Source organism: Drosophila obscura, unplaced genomic scaffold, assembly GCF_018151105.1.
Source record: "Drosophila obscura isolate BZ-5 IFL unplaced genomic scaffold, ASM1815110v1 contig_150, whole genome shotgun sequence".
Classification (NCBI taxonomy): Eukaryota; Metazoa; Arthropoda; class Insecta; order Diptera; family Drosophilidae; genus Drosophila; species Drosophila obscura.
The window spans coordinates 6,809,171-6,829,770 of record NW_024542736.1 but is presented as its reverse complement, the minus strand read 5'-3'; the positions used below and the strand labels follow the sequence as shown (position 1 = coordinate 6,829,770).

Below are 20,600 nucleotides of genomic sequence, written 5' to 3'. Positions count from 1 at the left end.
TATCTATGCCTTCGCTATTGGCTTCTGGTTGGAGGCACAGCATGAATTTTAATTAAAAAGCCAGAGCCAGAGCCAGAGCAGAAAGGCAAACCAATTGGCCTATTCTGACTGGCAGACTGAGAGTCAGGCAATCAGTCAAAACGAAAACAGCGAAACAAACATGCGCTGGAGATGGAGTTGGGGATGGATTTTGGGACGGCGATTGGGATGGGTAGGGGTAACATTTCATCGATATCAAAGCTTACACACTTAATCGAATTTAGCGACAATTTTACCGAGTTTCCATTAGCTGCTCGTAATGGATGATTTTCCAATTACCGGTTGACGTTGCCCGGCCCGCTGCTGGCAAGGGGGCCAGGGCACGCTACACGGGCTACAACGCTGCGTATGCGTGATGGCACGGGCAGTGGCAGTGGCAGCAGCAAAAACGATGCCAAGCGCACGCACATTCGTCAGCCACACACGCGCCGTCCCTCCGCAAAATGCAAATTGATGTTGGGGAGGGCATGGAGCACGGGGAACGGGGCACGGGGCACCGTCACTGTGAGTTTTGTTTCCTTGTGGCTTTTGGCCAAATTGCTCGCTTTCTTTGTGGGGGCATGGGCCCCCGGCAATGAGGCTGTCGTCGCTGAACACATTTTGACATTTCCGAATGGCAAATAAAATTGATACACTTTCATTGTGGTCGCTCGTGTGGGCTGCCTGGCTGGCTGGCTGGCTGCCTGGCTGGTTGGTTGTTTGGCTGCATACATATGAGAGTAGCTGCCTTGGTGCCTTTATTGCGTTTGTCATTTCCAGCAGAATCAATTTTTAATGCTCAGTCGCCCCGTTTGAAGAGCGCTCGACGTGCCCCGTCCCCTTCAGCATTCAGCCTGTCAGCTCGGATCACGAACCCAAGCCACGTTTCTCAATCCCATGTATCCACATGGGGGCAACATGATTTGCCTGCAGCATAGAGTGGTGGCCTTTGGCAGATAGCGCCACATGCGGGGGCTGGCATTCTCGTCTTCTGGCTTTGACACAAGCAGGTCAAACCGAGTAGTCTCGGAATTTGCCCCATCTGTCCGTGATTGGAGCAGCCTCAACAGGTGCAATTCCGAGCTCAATTATGTCCGACAAGCAAAAGATAATTTACTGCTCGACAGCGCTCTAATGAAGTCCCATTCGATTGAAAATTCTGCTGTCGCAGCGTGTCAGCAAAACAAATCAAATTGCATCTTGCACTGCAGTCAATCAGCGCTGCACTGCCGGGGCTGCCAAGGTTGCCAACTGTACTTTCAAGTTGCATAAAATAAAAGAATCATTTTATCCCGACACTTGTAATTAGCAGCTGTCCGTGCGGGAGCTTCATTTAATATTAATGGCCTCTCAAAGTCGGCAAAAATCTGTGCCAACTGCTAAATTATTTTGCTGCTTAAATATTAAAATTTCATTCCTGTTACACGGCATCATTAAGCCAAGAAAGTACACGTTCAATGCATTATATGTTGGCTGTAAAAATGTGTCAAAATAAACTGACAGAGCGGCCCCCCAAACCCATACGCCCGCCCGGCTGCACATAATTTTCCACTTAAATGCAGCTGTTGATTGACACATGGCTCAAATTGAATTAAGTTTTTGTCATAAATTTTATAGCCAGCCCAAGTGGAGACGTAAAACGAAAAAGCAGCAACAAAATCGAATCGAAAATGGCAAGCGGCGTGGCCCGTTTTCCCGCATGGAGTGCGCCACATGTGCAGAATTAACAGACAACTACTACAGCTACATATATACATGTGTATCTACAGGTATATACGTACCTATATGCTCCGATAAGATGGCGAACAAGCTGCCCTGGGTATGGGTACCCAACTGAGCAGAGACAGAGCCAGAGCCAAAGCCAAAGACAAAGACAGAGCCAGATTTGTGTGTTTATTTTGTGCAAGATTGGTGGAGTGCAAAATGTCTTGTATTTCGGTTTTGAATGGATATTTATGACACTTGCTTGAGTGTTCATAAATTAGCTTACTATTTTCAGCACAGCAGGAAGGAATAAAATCTCAAATTAAACATGAAAATATGCATCTGCAAGTTTGGATTTTGGGCTAGTTTCCATTGAAGTTTGTGGAAGTGAAAGTGAAAAACTAAATGCACCAAAAGAATAGCTACATTTTTGCTGAATATCAACAGACGATTAAGCCGTGTCCTTACCGCAGGTCAACTTTGAAATGAGAATTTCCCATGCAACATGCGACCTCCGCGAGACGCTGTAATGTGAAAAGAACCCACAATTGTTAAATATCTTTTACATATTATTGTAATTGTTAGGTAAAGACAATTATATTAAATACACTAATGAACGACACCAAACATACACTTATCCGATAGAAAGATAGTACTTGGCACTTATTATCCGCGTAAGTATGTGAATGTGTTCTCGGTAGTGGGCCAACTCACATTCAAATGGAATCTGAGTGGCATTTATCGTACTCGTTCGACTGTACACACTCCGAAAGGTTTCCACAAAGGTGCACAGTAATTTGTTTACTCAATAAACGACCTTTAACTCAATCAATTATCGCAGCCTTGACCATGCCTGATAAGATTTTCCAATTTCAATTTATACCTATTTCATAGTCGGCTGACCTTTAGCCACGTTTGCCAAAGTCGCTCTAATGCGAATAATTCATTTAGCAGCCAGTTGAGGGATTACTTTGTCCCAGTTATGTAGAGAGAGAGAGCGTGCCACTTTTCGGCCAACTGAGTAATTTGGTGAAAAGCGTGAAAATGCAAATTTACCTTCTTCGTTTTTCCCCTTCAGCCAGTAGCTAGTAGTGGCCAGTGGCCGGCCAGTGTCATAAATCGTCTGGACATTACATAATTAAACGGAATTGTTGGCTAGTTAGCGTGTGCGTTGCGTTGCCTTCAATTACTTAAAATTCTGAATGGCAGGCAATGAATTGAACATTGTCACGCTCTGCCAGAGGAAACGGTCCATCTGAATGGGGAGGGGCCAGGAGCACGGCCAGGTGCTGGGGCAGGGGTGTCGTGTCGGCACAAACGGAAGACGGCCTCATATGCCAGGCAACGGCACTTAGCTGGCCAAATTTGTGAGCCGGCTACGCAAACTACAGCAACTACGGCAACGGCACCGTCACCGGCTGTAACTCTGGTTCTGGCCATAAGTCAATAACCTTTTTGGCAGGCGGCCAATTTACGCACGTACAATTTGTCGGCGGCGGTGGCACGTAGCACTCGATGGCGACGGCAACGGAGAGTCAACTTTATTTACGGTTAGACGTTGAGTGTGGCACTGCCAGAGTGAGTCTGAATGTGAATGTGAGTCTGAATGCGGGTGGGGTGGGGCTTACCCTTGATTTTTGTTTTGTTATTTTGTGTCGCAGAGGTCAGGCAGCAGTTCGCACATTGGGACTTGTTTAAAAAGTTAATATTTCACTTGAAATTCGACGTTAAAATTGTGTAAATCCTTCGATTGCTCTTGTCCTGAGCAGGTACTTGCAGTCCAACTTCTGCAAACTCAAGCCTAATGGCTCAATTGAGATTCATTTGGGGGAAAAATCCTCTCAAAATAAGAGACCATCGAGGAATAACTTCAACAGCTGCGAAATCTCTATTTGAAGATAAAATATTTATAAGAAAAAACCTCTATAAGTGCGCGACTTAAACGTGTGTTAGGGCCCATCAGATTTGCACTAAAAAAGTGTTTCTCCAGCTAAACGCATTAAGCACAAAAATCTATTCACACTCTTTTCATCTGCGAGCAGAAGCCGATTAATGCCGACTGTTTAGGCCCATTTAATCAGTGTGTGGGGGCTTCCCTTTCACAACCCCTGGATATGGATGGGACAGCTAGTCAAGCGTTTAAGGTCCAGCCAGTCCAGGCATTTCCTTGACTTTTATTTTGCTTTTTTGTTGTTGTATTTATATTTATTTTTGTGCAGACGCCAGCCATAAATTTATAATTTTATACAAGAGGAAGCAAAGCGAATTTTCCGAAGCTCTCGTCCGGAAAATGCGCCCGGGTCGCAGTCGCAGTAGCAGTAGCAGCTTCATTTGACTAAGTGTTTAGCAATTTTGTTTCGCTTTCGCATTTCTCTTCGTTCGCTTCATTTTTACATTTCTGATTCGCCCACACTTTTTGCCCAACCGGCGACCCTTTTTGCGTCTTGTTTGGTTTGGGTACGTTCTTCCCTCTCAACCTCCACCCTCTGCCCGCCCAAAACCCAACCCAAGGCAGCCTGAAGGACAGGGGGCGGGCATGCGTTTCTTTTTAATGTTTTCATAACTTTCGGCGCGTCTGTCAATAAGTCGAACTTTTGGAAAGTCGAAACTTAAGTCGGGTTACGTGACTTTCATGTCAATGACTTTTCGGTATCCTGCCGCCTGCCAACGGCTAGGAGAGCTCCTTCGATTTGAATATTAACACACTGACACCGTTATCCCCGAGCGGGTTCAATGAAATATTTCCGAAGCACACACCCACCCACCACAAAAAGCGGACTGACCCATTCGAGGCAGTCCAGTCCGGTGCACGTTCCGTTTCTAAATATTCACTGGCACTCATGCTCCATGCTCCATGCTCCAGGAGGAGGAGCCATTCGGTTACCTGATATTGATTTTGTTTAGTTTACATACCCGCACATACATACGAGTATGTACATATGTATGTACATGTGGGACTTATCAAATATTAATCACAAAATATGGCCAACAATGCAGGCTTTCGGTTATTTCGTTTCCCCACAAATATCCTTTGTTGTCCGTTGTTGTTTTCGCACATGCGCTGCTAAAAACTAACCGAGCTATCCATGTCCATGGAGCAGCAGGAGTGCTCGTAAATGAAAATATTGAAATTTGTTTGACTCGTTGTACTCGTACCTCGAGCATTATGTGGCGACATGCATGTAGCATGTTCCAGCGCACAATAACATCAATGGACACACGTACATTTAATCTCCATCTAGATTCCCATCGCACAATTTGGCTCCGTTGATTGCTTATTGAAAAAGCAACAGAACTCGTTGTGTTTCATTACAATGCTACATCATTTTGTGTATCGCCGCCCCAAGGGAGGAGCAGCAGGGGAACGGGTCTACCCACTCTATGATTGATGACCGCATTTCATTAGGATAATGAGCGGCGACAGTGCACAATCAGGTTATGGGACACAACCCAGTGATAAAATATCATTTACAGCCTGCAAATGGCTCAGCTGTGAAAAGTATCCAATTGCTTAAGGGATATTGTAATCTGCAGAGCCTTGAGGCACAACAAAATATGATTATGATACGTGTAAAAAGGAAAAGGTTTCGCTTTACGAAAAGCTCAGCTCGCTTGTAATTCAATCTGAGACTTGGAAGAGGTTTTTAAATATGGAAAAAACATAAGAATTAGTTCTCTGTTCTCCCCTCTACAAATGTTCTACCCTTAATAACATTTTCATGCCATTGTAGACATAATTCCTCTATTGGCATATCGCTCCATTTATGGCTCATTTCATGCTAAATTATGCGTCTATTCCAGACAATGAGGACAGCGGCGATGGCATGGCCGGGCCAATTAAGTCCCTCAAATGTCAATTAAAAATACGTTTTCCTTCGTCATTTTTTTTTGTCTGCTTTTCTGCTCTCTCTTTGCGAAAAGGGCGCGCTGCCAGCCAAGTTAAAGCAAATAAACAAACAGCCAGGCAAACAAACCAAAACGGAAAAACAGACAATGGTCAACAGCGAGTGAAGACCAAGAATAACAGCAGTAAACAGTAAACGGCAAATGGCAAACAGCAACAAGAAATTAAGACTAGCTCCGGCTCCAAAGCTTTACATACCCTTGCAGATTGATTGTTCCCATTACAGTCAAGTAATACATGTACTAAGAGTAGTCTGGAATGTGGAAACTAAAGAGAAGGGTCTCGACAAAGCGTCTGGCTATTGCCTGAACCCAAATAGGAATCATTATACCCTTTGCAAGGGTATAACAATGGCCAATACGAGCAACAATGGAGGGCAATCATGGTGACGATGACAACGCTGACAGGCGATGCGTCGATTAACTGTTATTTAGCTGGTACTTAAAATGGCAGCCGTGCGATTTCCGGCGCGCTCTCTTGCTGCTCTGCCACTCAACCAGCCGCCCACCTTGCTGCCTTGCTCAACCCTCCCACACCTATTTCGCACACTTTATTGTTGAGCGAACAGGAAAGTAAATGAAAGTACAAATTGACGATTTGTTTGATTTGGCGCGTAAAGCAAATCTCAGGCAACAGGCAACAGGCAACGGACAACGGACATCGGACTGGAGACTACGAACAGAGACCCCCAAAAGACTTTTGGCTATAATTTAACGCACGAATGGTTCAGCTAAGCGCTGTAAAAAGCGATGTAACAACAAAGCCAACGGCTGCGAAAACAACTCGAACAGAAACCCCTCCTAAGCCCTTAACACAAAAGTTTCTCATTCTTTTTTCTTTCACCGCCCGTTGGTGCCTCTTTCAATTTCCTCTTTTCGTGCTGGCATGGGGCTAGAGCTGGAGCTAAAACTGGAGCTGGTACTGGATTTTGGCCGCGTTTATTAAGTAATAAATGTTTGGCAATTTCTGTGCCATTATGGGAGTGGATTTGCTGGGGTCTGGCCAACGAAAAACTTTGGCTGAGACAAATGTCAGCAGCAGCAAACGAAGTAGCAGCGGCAAGAGAAGTGCGGCCATAAATCTCGCTGGGCTTGGATTGGCCAACAGCAGGTGCTTTCCTTCTCAGCATCAGTTTCAGCCTCAACCTCAGCTTCAGCCTTAGCTTCAGCCATTTTGGTAGCAGCAAAACAAGTGACACAATTTTCTATTTTAGCATTTGGCAATCGCTTTTGCAAACTGCCAGAAATGTGACAAATGGAACGACCTTGCAGCGACAGAAGCAACAGAAAACAGCAGACAGCAGTCAGATGGCACAGCGGGCGGCAGAGTCACTCTCTCCCTCCCTCTCTCTTCTCACGGTCTTTTTGTGTTTTGTCTCTGGCCATGTGCCCTATACAGGAGCAGCCCGTCATAGTCTCAGTCTCAGTCTTATGGCTGCTGCGAGCACTTCATCTTGTCGCCCAGTTGGAACACTCATTTTTAGCGTCTTTTCACGTGGAACGTCGTGCAAAGTGCGCGGCAATCAAAAATTTGTGTGTGCCACAAAATATATGCTCGCCTGTGGGAGGAGGAGCCTGAACCGGAGCCGGAGCCTGTCCATTTCCTTCTGGATGGCTCTTAAAACTTTTTGCATTTTGCTAAATTATGCAGCAATGCCAAAGAGTCGCTGAATAATCCTGTTTCGCCTGTGGCACAGCAGCCACATTAACTTTTATATGCTCGTAGTTTTTGCGTGAGGGATTGGCAGTCAATTGGGATGCAGCTGCACACCTGGCGTATGCGTAATGCAGCTCATGCATATTGCGCATACGTCGCGTGTTAAATGCTCATTTGCATACGAGTACAAGCTGCATGAACACACAAGCCAAAGAGTTTCCGCTCGCTTAACAAACTCAAAGATAACTTTATCAACCATTTACACTTCCCAGCCAACAACAAAACCAACAAAAAGTTATCATTATTATTAGCTTAATTATGAGCGAGAGTCTGGGCTCCCCCAGAGATGATGTCTTGCGGTTGCCTGGCTGCCCTGGCTGCCCTTGCTGCCTTCTTGTTGGTATCATTCATCTGCAGATGGCCACTTAAGCCCAGCCGAGACCAGACTAAAGGACACCGCCTTATTAGCCATAAGCTAATGTAAGTCCCTGCCCGGCGGCGAATGCTAGCCGCTGAAAAGGGGAAAAGGCCAGGCCAAAACCATTCATTTAGAGCCAAGACCAACACATACATATATAGTCGTTAAGTTTTGCCACACGATCCCCGCCCATCTTGTCTCCATCTGGGTGTCAATGTACTCGCATGATGAGACACATCCCATCCCATTCCAACCCCAGATACCCTCTGCATCTGCGGCTATCCTGGGCCATACGTAATTATGCAAATGCCCGAGCACAGCTGAGGGCTGCCGGAACCCTTGTCTGTTTCTGGCCCCCGGTTATCATTGTCAAATCGAAGTTTAACAAGATGAAAAAGTCTGCTTAGGGTTGAATGGAGATTGAATACCCTAACGGACAGTCATAAATGGTACGAAATGGGCATTTAGATTCGCATTTCCTGCTCTGAAATGTAAATGTATTCCCATCCAAGGCATATCCTATGACCAGCAGCTGCTTTCTTAAACTCTATGCAGGAAGCTGTAATTGTATTGCAGTTGCAAACGAGCTTCTGCTGTATTTCCTTCCTGTGTTGCAAACATCTCAATAAAGTCGATGTATCCGCTGCCCTGCTCGACACTAAAGAGACCCTTAAACGAGGCAAAGGACACCGCACACACACACACATATGTGTGCAGAAAAAAGGCAACATTTATTTAGGTTTATGGTCGCGCCACATTAAGTATACGACACGTGTGCGGCGGGTGCTTTAAATGCAACAAAATTCGCATTTAATTTGATTTGAAGCTCGACCGCGGTCTGCCAACACGGAAAACACGGAAGTATATTTACGCTGATGTGCTGTTTCCGCCAAACAGGGAATTTGCAAGCTGCATAGCCAAGCAGCGGAAGGCTGGGCCGCGCCGGAGTGTGCGAGTGTGTGGCACATGCAGAATGCCACACCAAGCACGGGTTGCGTGCCCTGTCGAGGTTCCCGTTTTAGCTTCGCCTATAAGTGGCACATTTAAAATTAATTAAAAGTAATAACATTTTCAAGCACTTACCCGGACACAAGCACACACACACACACACACACACTCATACGAGCAGCTCGAGTGACGCCATTTTGTCGTGCATTGCATAATTAAAAGGCGCGCAAATGGCAGGCCATTTCCGGTGCCCAGGCAGGACAGGGAATTACATGATTTAATTTAAAGCCGCCGCCACCTTACATCTACTGATGTCCACTGGCGGCGCCCCACCTTGGCAGCGCCGCCCACTGGACCCCCCCCCCCCTGCCATGGCACACACTCTCAAGTTTTTGCCTCGCAACGCTGTCAAAAAGTTTTAATTTGAAACGGAAACGCGAGACGAGACCCAAGGCAGCAGGCTGGCCAAGAGTCTGAGGCAGCATCAGAGCCCAGAGCTGCCTGCCGCAATTGGACATTGTCCTTGTCCCCCAGCTTCCGGGGCCAGACCCAGATCTGACCGGTACCTTTCCATGCCCCAACCCTGACCATTTGAGTTGCTGCCAGCGCAGCGGCAGTGAAAGCAAGAGGAGCCACTCGACAAATCATATTTAGCCTGGTAATTATTTATATTCGCATTCTCTGGCACATCACCGCCAGCATTTGGCGTCATTAAAATCGTAAATATAATGGACAGCAGAGCAGCAGCCTGTGCAGAGCAGACACCGTGCCAGCCAGCCAGTTGCTGCCTTCTGGTGGCGTTGTCTGTGGTCAGAAATGATTTGAATTATGGCATATTTTGTGGCAACTCTAGGAGAAAATGCAGGGGTAGATAGCTGCTAGATTTGAGCATATTTTATTCGCTTCCTGATAGCTGAATAATTTAAAGACTTTAAATTTTAAAATAAAAATAAAAATTGCAGTTTTCCATTCTACTCCTTCCATTGTTATTAATGTTTATTTTTCAATTTAAATTGGAGTTCACATTAAAACTTTCCACAATTTTCTTAAGGTGAAATAACAAAAAGTTTCAGTGGTAACCGCAAATGTTCAGTCGTTCTGCTCTTGATGTGGCAGGCAGTTTGTTTTGCTGCAAATAATAAACCAGATTTGCTCATGCCAAATCAATCCACAGCATTAGAGCTCTGCTTCAGCTTTCTTCAGCTGTGGTAAGCTCTCAAAGAGGCAAATTTTTTTTCCCTTGTCCGCTGCCGCTGCTGCTGCTGCTGCCCCAATGCAACATCAAAGCAGAAAGAGAAGAAAAGCGGCAAATTTTATCTTCCTTTTGATATCTAATAAGCCATTGCTTGGTGCTGCGGTTTTTTTGGCGGAGCAGGTGTTCGATCTGGCCAAAAGGTCACACGCCCGAAAGGCCACAAGGACCCCATTCAGAGAACCTAAGCCCAGGCAGGGAGTGGGCCTGGGACTGGTTGTGGGACGCAGCTGATTTACATCAGTTTAATTAGTTGCTTATTTGCATAAGCCGTGCACAGGCCGGGATCCGGGAACGGGACAATCAGAAACATGCGTAAAGCTATTTGCTTAGGCCTGTGTTAGGGTTTTAAATCATATTCTATCGGGAGGTTTCATCCGCCCATCCGCACACACATCCAACAAAGGGCATTAAAAGGGGCGACAGAAATGCCAGGTCTTTGCCAGGACCGCTTTTCATGGTCACTGTGAATTTATGGCTATTAGGTTTAGCACTTTTTGGCAGCCCATTGTTACCCTCGTTCCCGCTGCGCCCCGAGCCACTGCCTCCACGCCCCTGACGGCCCTAATGGCTTATTATGATTATTAATTCATAACCCAGCAGCGTAGCAGCAGCAGTCGTGTAACTACAAACACAATAACAGCAACTACAGCGACAACTACGCTGGCACTCGAACGACACGAACAGGAACAGAAACAGGAGTAGGACCAGGACCAGCGACAGCCATAGCAAACACTTCTCCTTCCCTTCCCTTCCATTGCCCATCCAAGCACACATCCACTTGGAGTTGTGCGATCCTGACATGCCAACAGATGGGGTATTAAACATGACGATTGCTACACGGCGAGAAGCCGCGGAAACCTAACTCGATTAGGATATATGTACATACATATGTATATGAGAGTTATAAGGATTATTATTGAAGTACGAGTAATAATGCTGCTATGACTATTGATTTAACCGCAGCTACTTGGAGTAGTCAGAGCATATTCAAAGAATTTATGAAAAACTATTTGGTTTTAAACACGGATTTAAGCAAAGATGTGAAAGGTTTTAAAATTTTAATCTTTTATAAATCTTTTTTGGACACGAGGGAAAACTACTCAGTTCCTTTTTTAAACCTGTTTCCACCGGCTGCAAGGACGCTGTATATGCATTTTTATAGCCAGCAACAGTAGATTTTATACGGAAGTGCAAAAACATATTAAATATTTTATATTTTTAACACAAAATGCTCTTAACACAAGACATGTTTATATGTTATGGTGTTTATATTTTAATATTTTCATATTTGTAAACACCTTGAACACCTTAAACACCATTCAGCTTGCTTTACTTTGAAATAGTAGCTAGAATTTCTTCATGAAAATTGTTGGTCTACCTTTAAGAGAATTTCAATTGCCAAATCAATCAGACAATGTTTTATTTTTCTCTAAGTGATAAGACAAATGAATTGGTAATTATAAAAAACCAGAAATTATCTATGGGAAGGCAAGTTATATACAAGGATCAATCAATCCATCAATGAATGTATTCTCAAGTGCGTATTAGGCTGACGTGACTCCATTCAAACATGGAGCTCCACACACAACTCTACACTTTTATAAATCCAACAAACTGAGCTGAAACCAATTTAACTGAAACCTGAGATTCTGAGATAGAAAGAAATCATTTCTAGTTTTAAATTAACTTTCTGGGACTTTTGGGCTCAAAGCGAACTTTGATTTTTATGCATAAAACAAAAGTTTTTGCCAGTGTCCGTGCCATGTGGATTTTCGGTTTGGGATATAGCCAAAAGCGTGTTTTTCTGCTGCTTGGGAGTGGGAGCGGGAGCAGTAGCCGGAGCAGGAGCAAGCCTTATGCGTTAACCAGGCCAATAAAACATGTCCCCGGGCTGGCTGTGGTCTGTGGTTGTGTGCCCCGTGTGCCCCGTGTGCCCCGTGTGCTAGTGTGTGTGCGTGCTCCTGAGAGTATGCAACAGCTTTGGCTGGGTTTCGGTTTCCGTTGCCGTTGTCGTTGTTGGGCGCCATTGTTCGCTCGTTTGATGGCCGCTCGACTACTTGGTTCTATGGCTGTCGTTTGTTGATTTTGCGGCGCTAATAAAGTACACACGCATCCCATTCCGCTCTCTCTCTGTTTCACTTGAATCCCGATGCTCAACTGAAGATAAAATTATAATTAAAAATTTTTGTTCCTGCTACCGCTGCTATTGCTGTTTTTTTTGCTGCTGTTTTGGGGTGCCGACATAATTTACACAGAAACCAAAATCCTGTTTGGATTTTTATGCGCTCTGCGTGACTCCTTCTGACTGACACATCATCCCACTTACGCATATCGCACATTTACATACACATGTGTTTGCTGTGTGTGTGTCTGTGTTTGTTTGTTTTATGTGTCAGCAGCTTGGCTCGGCTCGGCTCGGCTCTGTTTTATTTTATGGCCCTGGCCTGACAACCGCGCGTTAATATTAAGCAGCTTGAGCCTGGCCAAAGGATGCCGCAGGGGAGAGCTGTGCAGCTGTTCAGCTGTGTAGCGGCCTTCAATTTAATTTGGCAGCCAGGCATCGACTTACATTTGATTTGGCCATTTAATTGGAATGCCAACTTTTACTTACACGTAGGCCATTTGCATAATTTGCACTCCCTCAGTGGGTGAGTCCCCAGAATGAACCAGAATGTGCGTTTAATTAGAGCACATTGTCAAGCCCCAACATTTTGATCGAATTAGTACAGATTCGTGGCGTGACCGTGCCCGTGCCCGTGCCCCTGTCAGCTTAGCTGCAATTAATTAGGCAAATGGATGGATGGCACCCAGCGGAATACTCAAATTCATTTTCAACAGACCTGAAAATCTCTCAGCATTTTCATGATATTTTATTATTTTTTTGTTTTCTGTTGTTGTTTTTTGTTTGTTTTGTGCTCACTTTAATTAATTGACCAATTACGCGAAGCGAAGCCAAAAATTTGCATAAACTAATCAAAAACTAATAAAAATTTTAATAATAATAATAAAATTCCATGCGAAAATCGATTAAATTGCTAACTAAAATCAACTAATGACAACTTTTTGTATGTTCTTTTTATATTCTTTGTCTCTTTCCATCAACTTACACCAACATCACGCAAACACAAACGCACACGCACACGCACAACCACACACGCATACACACAACCAAAACCACAATCACACACACACACACACACACACACACCCGCTTGTCACTTTCTCTCTGTCTCTCTCTCCCTCTGTCTGTGTCTCTCTGTCTGTGCTCGCCTGTACAATGCCTTCAATTCGATAACAAAATGTGTCATGTTAACTTTTGTAACGTGTTTTCGTTTCCCAACCAACAATTCAACCGAAATGTCTATGCGTCTGTCACGTAATTATGTAATGTCTACTACCAACCCACCCGCCCATCGAACCACCCACCACAACTACAACAACCAACAACCAACAACCAACAACAATCCCCACCACAATTACAACAACAACAACAACAACAACAAAAACAACAAATATATTGAAAATAAATATACAACAGGCTCTTGCGCGCTGAATTGTATTCGCTGAGGCGCAAGGGTGCGGCTAAGGTCGTTGGTGGAGGAGTGCAGCCACACGATGCCACACAACAACCACAACAACAACAACAGCATACAATGCAGCAAAATCAACAACAACAACAACTACAGATCGAACAACACACCAACAATTACAACGCACACAACGACATGAGTCGGCACTGCGCTCGCTGCACCACCGAACTGGGCCGCATCACGAACCGCGGCGCCCCCTGCCGCGTCTGCAAGCTGCGCGTGTGCAAAGCCTGTCGCGAGTTCACATCGCGCACCACGGATTGGGTGTGCGTGGTGTGCCACAAGCAAATGTAAGTCTCTCTCTCTGTCTCTTTCTCTTTCTCTTGCTCTCTCTCCTCTCTCTCTCTCTCTCTCTCTCTCTCTCTGTGTGTGTGTCTCTGTGTTTCTGTCTCTCTCTCTGTCGCTGTCACTCTCCAATCTCCAATCTCCAAACTGCATTCTGCAACTGTTAACTCACACAAAAACCAAAACACACACGAAAACGAACTAAACCAAACAAAATTAAACTTTGTATCCTGTGTGTAACCCCCCCCTACACCCCTCGTATTAAGGCATGTCTTTGTGTGTTGCATATATGTCTCTGTGTGTGTGTGTGCTGCTGGGCAGAGGTATACCCTGTAAGAAAAGCTTCGGTAGAAATTAAATATTAAAGTTTAATTAAAAAAAGTTAATTTTAAAGCAGCGTTTACCGAGTTCAAAGTCCGTTCAGTCAGGACATGTGACTTGTGAACGGAATCTCCCTTATTTGTGGACAATTCGTATCGTATAATCAAGAGAAATCCCTTTTTATAGGGGCAAGTAGAATAAATAATACTGGCAAATCGAACTTCAGAGGTTATTCGATCACCGTATATTCCCCAATTTAAGAGCTCGCGTTCCACGCTTTTATTCTTGTTCTTTTAACCTTCCTTTCAACCCATGTATTTGATGGTGTGTGACCTCGACATTGTTGAGCAAACGTTGCAATTTTCATTGTTGCAATCTAATTTCGCTGGCCCTTTCGTGTGGCTTTTGTGCCACCAAATTGTCACCCGAAGCCCGTTTTGTTACCCTGAGCTGTTTTTGCTGCAGCTGGTGATACAATGTACGGAATCGGATATGGACAATGCAACCACTAGATCTCATTTGCAGATAAACGAATTTAATGCCACGAAAAAAAGGAAACTTCAAATTGAAAAGTGAAGCCCGGATAGAGGATATATCTGAATTACTTCTAGGGATTGGCAAACATGATTCAGCTGCTTTGGGCAAGGGTAGAAAATTTCCATTTCCACGTATCGCTCAGCCCATAGGCGTATCAGGTGCCACCGTCCGTCAACTGATGCTCGCTCTCTCTCTGTCTCTGCATGGCTGATGTGGCAGATTTCCAGCTCGTTTTTGTTTGGTTTTCATTTTTTTCCGTTTGCTGTTTGAGTGTTGAATATTTTAAGCGTTTTGTTACCTTCTGTTTGTTTGCTGTTTCTGTAATCGCATGCACTTTCATAATTGCCCCTACGACATGCAAAACTGTCAACAAACATTCAAAAACATTCACCAACCCATTTGAAATTCAATTTACACGCCTGACGTGCCCCAACATGTCGAATGGAGTTCTCTTTGTATTTTTTAATATTTTACATATGTGTACATTGTCCATATTGTGTGTGTGTTTCGGTGTAAAAAAGAGGCTTTGACTCTTTTGGGCCTTTGCTTTGCATCGATCCCAAGGGCGTCCCGTGACGAGCATTCAGTTTCCAGAGCTTATCCATCGTTCTTTATGATTACAAAATGTTTCAATGTTGCAGCAGCCAACGAACAACATTTTTGCACTCTGTGCCATTTCCACATTCACAAATTACACATACGCCCTGTACGCGCTGTATTAACAAACCTTTAACTTAAGCTGAGGCTGAGGCTGAACTCCGGGCAATATTTGCCAACTGATGATTTGGCTGGCGACGACGACCCCCACACGCTCAGAGGAGAGTTCAGTGTTAATGGGCGAGCCCAAAAAGCCCCAAAAAAGCAACTGAGAAACATTTGAGTGCGCAAGGCCAAGACGCAGACACTTGTGTAATTAAAACTTGGCCAATTCTGCGGGCGGCTGCAGGCCAAATCTTGCTTGTATATGTAAATTTCCCCGAGCCAAGAATTCATCAAGTCGCCTACAGGTGCCTGCCATTTGACGCCTTCCCCAGCCATCGCCAGCCAATCGACTGTCAACACGAATGACGCACACCAAATTTGGCTGCGTCTGTTGCTGCTGCTGCTGCAGCTGCTGCTGGGTAAAAGTGACGGCGATGATGACGGGCGATGAGCCAAACCCAACCCCAGTCGAGAAGTCGATGGAAGGCGTCAATTGCCGTGGCTGTCGTGACTGCCTGTTGCTGTGGCTGCCTGTGGCTGTGGCTTTGGCTGTTGTTGTGCCTGAGATTGGAATTCGTTTTACAAGTCAACGACGGACGATCTTCAGCTTTGGTTTGACTGCGCCCCCAATCAAACCAACGAGGCACAGTGTCCTGACGTAGATTCTATTTTGGCTTACAGCTGAGAAAATTCGTAATAAACCGAAACCTTTTAAGGATTCTGCACTTTACTTTAAATAGTGTTTGATATTTATTTTGTTAATTTAATTAAAATAATGTTTATTAGTAATTCAAAGATCAATTAAATTATATATTTTTTAAACAGAATTAAAGCCCAATTTCTGTTTAATATTGGTAAATATTAATATATTAATTATTATTTATTATTTTTTTTATTATTTTCCATATTTCCATTATTATTTATTATTTATTGAATTAATGTTTAATTTAATAATTATTTATTATTATTATTTTAAGTGTTTCGAGCTGTGCTTTTTCTCAGGCATATTTATGACAGCCCAAGTCAGTGTGCGATGCCCTTCCATGCGTCGTTCCATGGTGGCTCACACCTTGTGCAGCCCAGCCACTGTGTTGGTGGCATGTGTTGGAGCTGCTGCCACAGACGATTCGGTGCGGCAGTCAGTCAGTCTGCCTTGTGCCGCTTACAGGGGCAGACGTTGAATTTTCCATTTGACTTTGGGCGAAAAATGTTTGGCGATGTTTTTTGGTTTCTCAAATGGCAATGTTGTTGTTCTTGCAGGGAGATACAGAGCGCCAGTGGAGAGTGGATTAAGGACGCCTATGCCGTGGGCTCCTGCAGTGCCGTCGACCATCTGACCACCAGCGATGCGCTGAGGAAGAGCATGCGACGTTCCTGGACCATATCGAGTGAGTTTCTATCGCGTTTCCAGCCCGCTCCTGCTAACTCATTAATCTTCTTTGGTAGACCCCGAGGACGACCCGAATAATCCCAATTCCCAGCAGCCAGTGGCCGATAATTTGTACCCACAGCAGCAGCACCTAATCGAGGCCCAGTCCGCCGGCAGCTACCCGACCCTGCACCCGCTACACCAGCATCAGCACCAGTTGCCGCAGCAGCCACGTCCGGCACACGGCATCGGCTACAACAGCGGCACTGCCACGCCCACGACCAGCAGCAAGTGGCAGCTGGGGCGTCGGGTCCTGCGTCAGTCGACGCTGCCGAGCACCCTCAACAACGACCCCACCCTGAGCGGCAGCGGATCCAATCTGGCCAACTACAATTCCGTGAACCTCACGGCGCCCACATCGCCGCATCAGCATCAGAAGAGTCCGCTCTATCCGGGCGCCTACAACAGCGACGACATTATCCACATGAATACGGCAGCCGGAGTGGCAGTGTCAGTGGGCGTGGGCGTTGGGGCAGGAGGAGACTGCGACAACTACGCACAACAGCAACAGCAGCAACAGCAACAGCAGCACAGCCACAGCTGGAGGGCACGCCCACGCATCACCGTCTGCAGGTGCGGCGACAATCGACGCTGCCAGCCCAGCCCACGCCAGCCATTTACATGTCCACCTCCCCGAACCGCTACAGCCGCTCCCCGGAGCGCTCTCCGGGCGAGCAGCAGCGCTATCCGCCGTTCATGCGGCAGACCTCCTTCCCGGAACCCCCGAGCACCTATCACCGCACAAAGCTGCTGCCCAGCACCGCCAATCTGCCGGCCTCGCAATCATCCCAGCAGCCGCCAGTGTCGGTGTCCGGGCCAGGCTCAGGACCAGCGCCACCCCTCAATTACGAGTCGCAGGCGTCGAGCATGGCCAGCGATGAGATGGACTACGCCCAGCCCACCCAGCCGGGTGGACCGGGTGGACCGGGTGGACAGGGACCGCTGCCCAAGCCGCGGATGACGCGCCAGGCCACGCTGCCAAATCCGGAGCAGCACGTGAAGCTGCTGCCGACGTCACCGCCCAAGCGACAGACCTCTCCGCAGTATCGCCGCTCGCCGGAGTTCATGCGCCAGCAGACGCTGCCCAATCCGGAGGCCTTCAGCAGCGGCAACACCCTCACGGTGCACTCCACGCCACCGGCCAAGTTCATGCCCATCTCGCCGCGGGCCAAGCAGAACTTCCTCTTCCCCAATGTGCCGAATCCGCGGCCCTTCCTGTCGCAGCAGAATGTGCCCACCGTGGGCACCACGGAGCTGGGCAGCGGCGGCAGCGTGGCCAGCACGGGGGTGGGCGCCGGGGAGCAGTACTCCAGCAGCCAGAGCGTCAACATCCACCACTCGCGGGACCCGCACGCGAAGATGATCAAGGTGCGCAGCCACAGCAACGAGGAGTACTCGAACGCCAAGACGCATGTGGAGAACCGCCGCCTGCTGCCGGAGATACCCACCGTGCAGCGGGCAGCGAGCCGCTCGCCCAGCCGGCTGGTGCGGCAGGACTGCCTCAAGGAGGAGCACGGCTCGCGCACCTTTGGCGAGGCCAAGCAGCAGTTCCACCAGTTCCCCGACGTCACCGAGGAGCTGGAGGGCCGGCCCGAGTACGTCGACTACTTTGGCGACAGCTCCAGCAGCTTCCTCGAGTCCGACGAGGTGCAGTACGAGAAGAACTACAACGCGGGCTTCAGCAGCGAGCCGCGCATCATCTACAACAATGGATCCGACGACGGCAGCTACAAGCAGGCCCACCAGCGTCCCATCTACAGTGCGGAGAACGTCCTGGCCGACTCCGGCTACGGGGGCGGGGGCCTGGGTGCGGGCGGCATGGGTGTGGGCGCTGGAGTGTCCAACTACTATCCGGACATGAGCACTCCCCAGGGATTCTATGGCGGTGCCGCTCTGCCCCGCACCCCACTCATGCACAACCGCCTGCGACGCCGTCAGTCGCGGGAGCTGCAGATGCAGCAGGAGGAGCTGGCCCAACTCGCTCAGGTGGAGGCTGCCACCGGAGTCGAAAGTTTCTCCATCGCTGCGGGCGCCACACTGGAGGTGAATGCCGCCGCACGTCGCAAGCCGGACCAAATGCGTTCCGTGTCCGAAGATTCGGGTGCCAAGACCACGCCGAAGCCAGTCACGCGGCGCTCCTTCTCGCATCCCGAGAAGGACAGTCTGGTGGGTATTCCTGGGGACTTGCCAATCAGCCATCATCCATCTAACCTGCGCCGCTTTCACTTGTTTGCCTCCTTGCAGCCGCCAAAGAAGTTGGAAACCTCGAAGATACCCAGCCCCCGACCGCTGGCCGACATTCTGGACAAGACGCGCGGCAACTCAAAGATTCCACAGCCGCGGCGACGCAACAGCCGCACGGGCATCGGCGAGCCAGAGGACGGCGGTGAGTCACGTAGCAGCGTCAGTTCTCAGTAGCGATTGACGCTTCAACTAGCTCTCACGCATCTGTAGAACCCCAGAGACCGCAATGATTGCTAGTTACATCTATTCACGTTTCATTCATCAGATATACATGCTCGTAATTCGATTCCCAGTAACAAAAAAAAAAACATACATCTTACATCTTGTATAGAAATTAATTATTAATTTTGTAGCATTTAATATCCTTGCGGATATTTGTAGTGGCCCCCAAACAAGGGGCAACAAATTGGTAACAAATCAAAGTAGTTTTTGCACCAAAAGATTTAGTTTCATTTTATTGTTTTGTATATACGATAAACATAAAACATAAAATATTCAAAAATATTCACAAGTAACGAATTTATCTGAACTATGCCAATTAATATATGCCATTATCATTGATTTATCATAAAGCTTACATACAAGCAAGAATTACTGCCTCGTATATTTATAAACATTAGACCACAATTAGAACACTTTTAAACACATATTTTAAAACATTTAAAACAGAATATGTAAAAAACAAATCAACATCCACAAGAGGCAACATAGAGTAAACAAACTATATACATTTCATATCCTCATATCCATCAGCTAATACTAGCACCAATACTACATATATGTATGTATATCATGTATAAAATATTAAGAACTCTTTGGGAGAACTCTGCCACTACTTTGTAGCTTTTTTTGCCTGCTTAAACTTGAGAGTAAATATCTATATTGCGGTCTCTGGTAGAACCTTTGTAGCTGCAGCTTGTTCCGGCACCCGATTGATAAATGCTTTGCACCCCTTCCCCATTAACCACCCCACAGGTAGCACGCCCCAGCACATTTACTCCTTCCATCAACAGCTTATGCATAGAAACTCTGATTTAGCCATGCGTCTGAAAAAAACAGAAATTCCTCCTGTCGCCACAGTAGCCAGCGCCGAGGAAAAACCTCAGCCTGAGTCCCAGCTAGAGTCGGCAACGGAGCAGCCGTCCAACGGCAAATCCCTTGAGTCCTCCTCGGCCAACACAGAAGCCAGCGACGCAAATGCCCCATCGGTGAGTATGCCCCCCACACGCATCAAAGACCTAAACCCAAGTAGGCTTAACTGTGAAACTTTCCCCCGCCCATTGTCTATTCATTAGGGCGCCGCACACACCAGCAAACTGGGCGAACAGGAGCTGCAGAATGCAGTGGAGGCCGCTGCCGTTGTCTTCAAGAAAGTTGTCCTGCAACGGCGCCAGGAAAAGGAGAAGGAGAAGGCCGCCGAGGAAGGTTAGTACTAATAGCCCTGCTCTCCATGTATCCATGTATCCGTATACATATATATATATATATATTAACCGTAGTCTGTGTTTGGGTGTGTGTCTGTGTGCTTTGGCGTGTAATTAACTTGGTGATGGTAATGCTGATGCGGATGGTAAAGGGTGGAAGGTGGA

The 20,600-nt window shown here is 46.7% G+C and overlaps 1 protein-coding gene across 1 annotated transcript in view; it reads left to right on the top strand.

Moving 5' to 3' along the window:
- LOC111066956 overlaps positions 1 to 20,600 on the top strand; it is a 55,772-nt gene that overhangs the window by 16,653 nt on the left and 18,519 nt on the right. The window contains 7 exon segments of the mRNA XM_041591773.1: positions 13,442 to 13,783; positions 16,599 to 16,726; positions 16,785 to 17,296; positions 17,299 to 18,933; positions 19,012 to 19,153; positions 19,987 to 20,219; positions 20,307 to 20,436. Coding sequence (XP_041447707.1) covers positions 13,442 to 13,783; positions 16,599 to 16,726; positions 16,785 to 17,296; positions 17,299 to 18,933; positions 19,012 to 19,153; positions 19,987 to 20,219; positions 20,307 to 20,436 — 3,122 coding nt within the window.